Here is a 7,528-nt window from a genome sequence, read left to right as displayed (position 1 = left end):
ATCTCTCATTCTGAGGTGGACATCAGGTGTAGAAGGACGTTATGTGACCGTTGTTCTACCAGGCCAGAACCGACTTCTAACACTCTGTGAAGTGGAGGTTTATGGGTACCACACCCCACTGATTGGCTCAAACGCATTAAGAAGGAAAGAAATTCCACAAATTAACTTTTAAGAAGGCACACCTGTTAATTGAAATGCATTCCAGGTGACTACCTCATGAAGCTGGTTGAGAGAATGCCAAGAGTGTGCAAAGCTTTCATCAAGGCAAAGGGTGGCTATTTGAAGAATCTCAAATATAAAATATATTTTGATTTGTTTAAAACCATATGTGTTATTTCATAGTTTTGATCTCTTCACTATTATTCTGCAATGTAAAAAATTGTAAAAATAAAGAAAAACCCTTGAATGAGTAGGTGTGTCCAAACTTTTGACTGGTAGTGTATGTTTTATTGAAACTGTACATACTGTAATGGTTCCTATCATTGTACTGTATTGCATGTTAATGTATTTTGAGAAGATAAAGTGTAACACAACACCTACGTTTCAGAAGCATTTTATGGTTTCACCCAGAATGCAATTATCAAAGATGTTTTGCTAGTAATATTAAGTTCTATGGCCCTATGTTTTTTGTATTCTCAAAACCAAGTCATTTAGCTGTGCATGCACTCATACATGCACGCACACACATACTGTATACACACTCACTTGGTCATGCAGAAGAGTGCTGATTGCAATTGTACCAGGACCGTATGGAAACATTGAAGTAATTTTGTAATAGTCTACTTTTATCTAATGGAATTTAGTCATCAACTGCAGTAGAATATCTGATGTGGAATAAGTATACATACAATATGTTGCCTGCTCCTGTACATACTCTTGAGATTCTATGTGTAGTAATGTTAATAACTACTCTGTTACAAGTTGAACATGTGTAGATGTTTCCTGTTATTCCCTTCCATACCACTATATCCTGATGATTCAATTATACTGTCTGTATATCGCCATAAATTGGAATCATGTTTTAGTTATCTATCTCAAAGATTACTCATCCTTATCTATTCTGATAATAGCATATGCCGCAAGTTTTACATGTACAGTATAAAACAATAAAGATCACAAGGTCATTGACTTGGTGACTGGTGTATAAATACCTCTGTGAGATTCAGCTTAGTCTACATAACCTTTACCTACATTAACATCAACAGTGACTTTGTTATTTTGAGTGTGAAGGTAAGAGGATATGACAATCTAATACTATTTGGAATTGCTTTATATTATATTATATTTTCTGCCTAACTACAACCCCTAATTTACATAACAGTTATGGCATAATAACGATGTAATCATTCAGCAGTGACTTGAATTGTAGATTTAATGCAACCTGACATGGACATTTTTCTGCATTGTATACTGTATCTTTGTTTACACAACTAGAAGCTGCTTACCTGTGAGGAAAGTCTGTTTGTTATTTTTTTTTTTACAATACAAACAAAAAGATAAAACAGGGAGCACTGCTTTGTAAAGAATAGAAATGGTATCAAACAAAAATTTATGTTTAGCTGGTGCAATATGGGTCTGTTTATAAGTTACTGCAATGTGAGCCCTGTGTCTGAGCAATGTGCCTGTACCACTGAATCTGCAATGTGCCTGTACCACTGAATCTGCAATGTGCCTGTACCACTGAATCTGCAATGTGCCTGTACCACTGAATCTGCAATGTGCCTGTACCACTGAATCTCCTGCCACAGCATCTGTACATTTGCTTGTTCTGTGTTTCCCCTCCAGGAAGATGAGACAGGCCATGTTCTTCCTCTTGCTGGCTCTTCTAGGAATGCCTACTGGTGCCATTGTTCCAAGTAAACACTTCCTCTTGTTGTTATCTCTAGATATATGACTCCCTTTAGATTGACTGGGCAAAGCCTCTCATAATCAATACTAAGAGTGATATCAGTTTCTAAGTAGCCAAGAGTACTGGTGTCTCGTTATCATTTACGACACGTCTGTTATAGAATAGATAATAACCACACACAAGGAACTAGAAATTGGAATGAGCAGATTAGAATGTTATTGTCTCACGTGCACCATTAAAATGCTCTCCTGCAGTCAAACAATATTATCCTCCTGCAGAAAATCTTGCCTTGCGTGGAAAAGCTACTCAGTCAAACCTCATCGAGAACCCATGGTCAGGTTATAGCCATCCCTCAAATGCCATTGATGGGAACCGCAATTCACATTTCCATCATGGGTCCTGCGCTCTCACTGACTCTGAGACTAATCCCTGGTGGAGAGTGGACCTGCTTGATACGTACATAGTCACCTCTGTCACCATCACCAACAGAGGTGACTGCTGCCATACAAATATCAACGGTGCTGAAGTTCGCATTGGGAACTCCTTACAGGATGAGGGCATTCACAACACACTGTAAGACCACAATTACTTTCAGGAATGTTTTATGTATGATTGTTCTTTCGACTGTTCTTTCGATTGCTCATTCTCTCTCTCTCTCTCTCTCTCTCTCTCTCTCTCTCTCTCTCTCTCTCTCTCTCTCTCTCTCTCTCTCTCTCTCTCTCTCTCTCTCTCTCTCTTTCTCTGTCTCTCTCTAGAGCTGGGGTGATCTCCTCCCTTGCAGCAGGTAGATCTCTCACTCTGAGGTGGACATCAGGTGTGGAAGGACGTTATGTGACTGTGGTTCTACCAGGGACAGGAAGACAACTGACACTCTGTGAAGTAGAGGTTTATGGGTACCTCGCCCCAACTGGTAAGGATAAGCGCTATCACTTAAATTCATGCATGTAGTTTTGGAATTGTACATGTTATTAGCACAAGTATTATAATGTAGGCACATATAGTGAAAATTAAATACAGAAATATCTCATTTCAATAAGTATTCACACCCCTGAGTCAATACATGGCAGCGATTACAGATGTGAGTCTTTGCACACCTGGATTGTACAATATTTGCCCATTATTCTTTTCAAAATTCTTCAAGCTCTGTCAAATTGGTTGTTGATTACTGCTAGACAACCATTTTCAAGTCTTTCCATAGATTTTCAAGCAAATCTAAGTTAAAACTGTAACTCGGCCACTCAGAAACCTTGTGTTTTAGGTTATTGCCCTGCTGAAAGGTGATTTCATCTCCCAGTGTCTGGTGGAAAGCAGACATGTACCAGGTTTTCCTCTAGGATTTTGCTTGTGCTTAGCCCCATTCCATTTATTTTTTATCCCGAAAAACTCCCCAGTCGTTAACGATTACAAGCATACTCATAACATGATGCAGCCACCACTACGCTTGAAAATATGGAGAGTGGTATTCAGTAATGTGTTGTATTGGATTTTGCCCCAAACATAACACTTTGTATTCAGGACAGAAAGTTAATTACTTTGCCACATTTCTTGCAGTATTACTTTAGTGCCGTGATGCAAACAGGATGCATGTGTTGGAATATTTGTATTCTGTACAGGCTTCTTTCTTTTCAATCTGTCAATTAGGTTAGTATTGTGGAGTAACTACAATGTTGTTGATCCATCCTCAGTTTTCTCCTATCAGAGCCATTCAACTCCGTAACTATTTCAAAGTCACCATTGGCCTCATGGTGAAATCCCTGAGCGGTTTCCTTCCCCTCCGGCAACTGAGTTAGGAAGGACGCCTGTATCTTTGTAGTGACTGGGTGTATTGATACATCATCCAAAGTGTAATTAATAACTTCACCATGCTCAAAGGGATATCTGCTTGTTTTTTACCCATCTACCAATAGGTGCCCTTGTTTGCGAGTCTTTGAAAAACCTCCCTGTTCTTTGTGGTTGAATTTGTGTTTGAAATTCACTGCTCGACTGAGGGACCTTACAGATAATTGTATGTGTGGGGTGCAGAGATAAGGTAGTCATTCAAAAATCATGTTAAACACTATTTTAGATTAATGATAAGAACCCGTCTGCGCTTTTTTAAGAATCCTGAAAGAGATGGAGATACACACTGTCGAAAAAAGGAATAATGTTTATTAGAACACCATGGTGCCCAAAAAATCATAATTCAAGAAAGTACATAAACAAAAGGTAAAAACAAAACCACAGTTTCGCCTCAGGCCTCAGGCCATCATCAGTGTAAATCGTCGGCACACACACCTGGCTTCTACTTCAAGGATAATTGCATATGTCACATGATCAAGAAAACGTATCAGAAAATCTATAAAACAGAACCTATTACAATAGAATGCATGATCTACATTATAGATAAAATATACGCGGAAAGAGAAATATCATCAATTATACATATATAAGAGTTGGAGGCTAGAGATACCACTAGATGAGGGTATCGAACACCAACAAGAGACAGTAAACCAGTTACAGAAAACACATCAATAACAATTCTTCGTTCATGCCAGATGGGTGGAGAGTTTTTAAATAAAACATCCAGCTGCATTCTGTCTGGAGAAGACTTAATTCAAGATGACCACCTCTATGTGAACGTTGTATCTGCTTTATAGCACAGAAGGACATGGAAAAGACGGGGTGACCGGCCTCTGAGAAATGACATGCAATAGGGGATTTAGGTTCATTTCTCCTTATACTGATGATGGCCTGAGGCCGAAACACTTGTTTTGTTTTCACCTTTCATTTATGCACTTTCTTGCACTAAGATTTTTTGGGCACAATGATGTTTTAATAAACATCTTTATTTGTGTATTATTTTTTTCAAGCCTCAGTTTTGGATGTATTCCTTTTTTTGACAGGTCTCCATCTCTCCCAAACACTATTATTGTACACAGAGTGAGTCCATGCGACTTATCATGTGACTTGTTAAGCAAATGTTTACTCCTGAACTTATTTAGGCTTGCCATAACAAAGGGGTTGAATACTTATTGGCTCAAGATATTTCAGCTTTTCATTTTTTATTAATTTGTCAATTTTGGGGAAAAACATAATTTCACTTTGACATTATGGGGTATTGTGTGTATGCCAGGGACAAACAAATCTGAATTGAATCCATTTTGAATTCAGGCAGTAACACAACAAAATGTGTTAAAAGTCAAGGGGTGTGGATACTTTCTAAAGGCACTGTACTTTGTATCCCTAATTTACTCAAGTGTTTCCATTATCTTGGCAGTTACCTGTACATAACACCTTCATGAAACCAGTCATAACAGCTTTATTCAACATAATTCATAAGAAATGTTCAAAATACTGTAAAGTCCCCTCGATTATAGCTCTTTATTTATCAGTTCAACAGAAATTCATATTTTCACTGTAACAGTACCCAACCCACTGACACATTATTCACACAGCACCGGGTAAGCCTCAGAGAATTACCCAGGTAGCAGTGAAGGGGTTTATATGCCTTGCTCAAGGCCACAATGACAGTAAGGCAGGTGTGTCAAAATCAACTCCTGGAGCATGTGTCTAATGGTTTTTGTTATTTCCTTTCAATTAGTATCCAGTTAACACCTAGACAACCAGGTGAGTGGAGTTCCTAACTAATCAATGACCTTAATTGATTAATAACAGAAGGCCCGAATACCCGCAGACACTCTGCCCTCCAGGAATTGGGTTTAACACACCTGCTTTAGGGGTTGCAATCAGACCTGCTTTAGGGGTTGCAATCAAATTATTATCTTGCAATGAAAACATTTTATTATTTTTTAAGGTTCTTTATGAATGATGTTGAATAAATGTGTTATGAAGGTTGTTATGAATGATACTGCAACATTGACGAAGGGGTCATTAATGGTTTCATAAAGGTGTTATGAATGCATTATGTATACCCCCTTCATATAAATTAGTACCGTTATTATAAAGTGTTTCACAGGACAAATACATTTCTTCACATTTCTGTCTAGGAATGAATGTGGCGATGACAGGAAAGGCCACCCAGTCATCATTACATGGGTTTGGGTTTGCTAACAATGCTATCGATGGGAACCGAAATGGTATTTATGAAGATGGTACCTGCACCCACACCAAAGCCAACTATAACGCCTGGTGGAGGGTGGACCTTCTGAAGACCTACAAAGTGTTCTCCATCACCATCACCAACACAGTCAGTGTTCCCAGCAGACTCGATGGAGCTGAGATTCGCATTGGAGATTCCCTGGAAAACAACAATGGCAACAACAATCCCAGGTGAACAAAAGTGTTCTTCGGCTGTCCCCATAGGAGAACCCTTTGAAGAATCCTTTTTGGTTCCAGGTAGAACCCTTTTGAGTTCCATGTAAAACTATATACACAGAGGGTTCTACACAGAACCTAAAATAGTTATACCTGGAACCAAAAAGGGTTCTACCTGGAACCAAAACGGATTCTTCAAAGGGTTCTCCTATGGGGACAACTTTTGGAACCCTTTTTACTAAGAGTGTAGAGTCTAACTGACTAGATTTGCTAAAGTGTGTGAGGTACATGTGACAGTGTGCAAACGGTGTCATAGATACCTTTGCTGCAGTGACTTATCAGTGTGTTTGATTGTGCAGGTGTGCTGTGATCTCCTCTATACCCGGGGGCTTCTCCAACACCTTCCAGTGTAACGGCATGGAAGGACGATATGTCAATGTGGTCATCCCAGGAAGAAGTGAATACCTGATCCTGTGTGAGGTGGAGGTCTATGGGTCACCACTGGACTGACAGATCCAGAGCATTTATTACCAAAATGTAATCTGGAGAACAGTATACACTGTTTTCTGGGGGGGTTACAGGTACAAAGCAAAGAAAGTAACAAAAGTCTAAGTAAATATACAGTACATCATTGGTTTGTATGTGTGGGGCTTTGGCTGAGAATACTGACCTATATCACTGGTGACCTGGCTGCTCAATTGTTCCTTGACTAGCACCATGTCATTTTTTCACAGCACCTGACCTCTGTGATTGCCAACAAGGGTTTTGCCACCAAGTACTAAGTCATGTTTTGCAGAGGGGTCAAATACTTATTTCCCTCATTAAAATGCAAATCAATTTATAACATTTTTGACATGCGTTTGTTTGGATTTTTTTGGTTGTTATTCTGTCTCTCACTGTTCAAATAAACCTACCATTAAAACTATAGACTGATCATGTCTTTGTCAGTGGGCAAACGTACAAAATCAGCAGGGGATCAAATACTTTTTTCCCTCACTGTAAATGCCTGGAATATTTCAATATTGGAGAATCTCTAATACAATGGGTTAAAGTTATGTATAGTAACCCTAGGTGTAAAATAGTAAATAATGGCTACTTCTCAGAAGGTATTAAACTGTCAAGAGGAGTAAAACAAGGTTGTCCACTATCGGCATATCTATTTATTATGGCCATTGCAATATTAGCTATTAAAATCAGATCCAACAATAATATCAAGGGGCTAGAAATCCAGGGCTTAAAAACAATGGTGTCATTGTATGCTGATGATTCATGTTTTCCTTTACATCCACAATTTGTATCCCTCCATAGTCTCATAGAGGATCTAGATACTTTTTTTAACCTCTCTGGATTACAACCAAATTATGATAAATGTACTATATTATGTATTGGATCACTAAAAAATACAACTTTTACATTACCGTGTGG

General features: G+C 38.6%; 1 protein-coding gene across 1 annotated transcript; it reads left to right on the top strand.

Moving 5' to 3' along the window:
• Positions 1–1,666: 1,666 nt before the first annotated feature.
• Positions 1,667–6,613, top strand: LOC311108394 (fucolectin-2-like; the record flags this gene model as incomplete). Its single annotated transcript, XM_084151026.1, has 6 exons — positions 1,667–1,674; positions 1,786–1,856; positions 2,128–2,422; positions 2,605–2,759; positions 5,836–6,118; positions 6,463–6,613. 6 exons carry the CDS (start codon positions 1,667–1,669, stop codon positions 6,611–6,613), a joined length of 963 nt encoding a protein of 320 aa, XP_084007152.1.
• Positions 6,614–7,528: the final 915 nt, after the last annotated feature.

The sequence above is a fragment of the Coregonus lavaretus genome (assembly GCF_964263955.1).
Source record: "Coregonus lavaretus genome assembly, chromosome: 3".
Lineage (NCBI taxonomy): Eukaryota > Metazoa > Chordata > Actinopteri > Salmoniformes > Salmonidae > Coregonus > Coregonus lavaretus.
The sequence above is the reverse complement of the archived record's forward strand: the minus strand, read 5'-3'. Positions and strand labels throughout refer to the sequence as shown.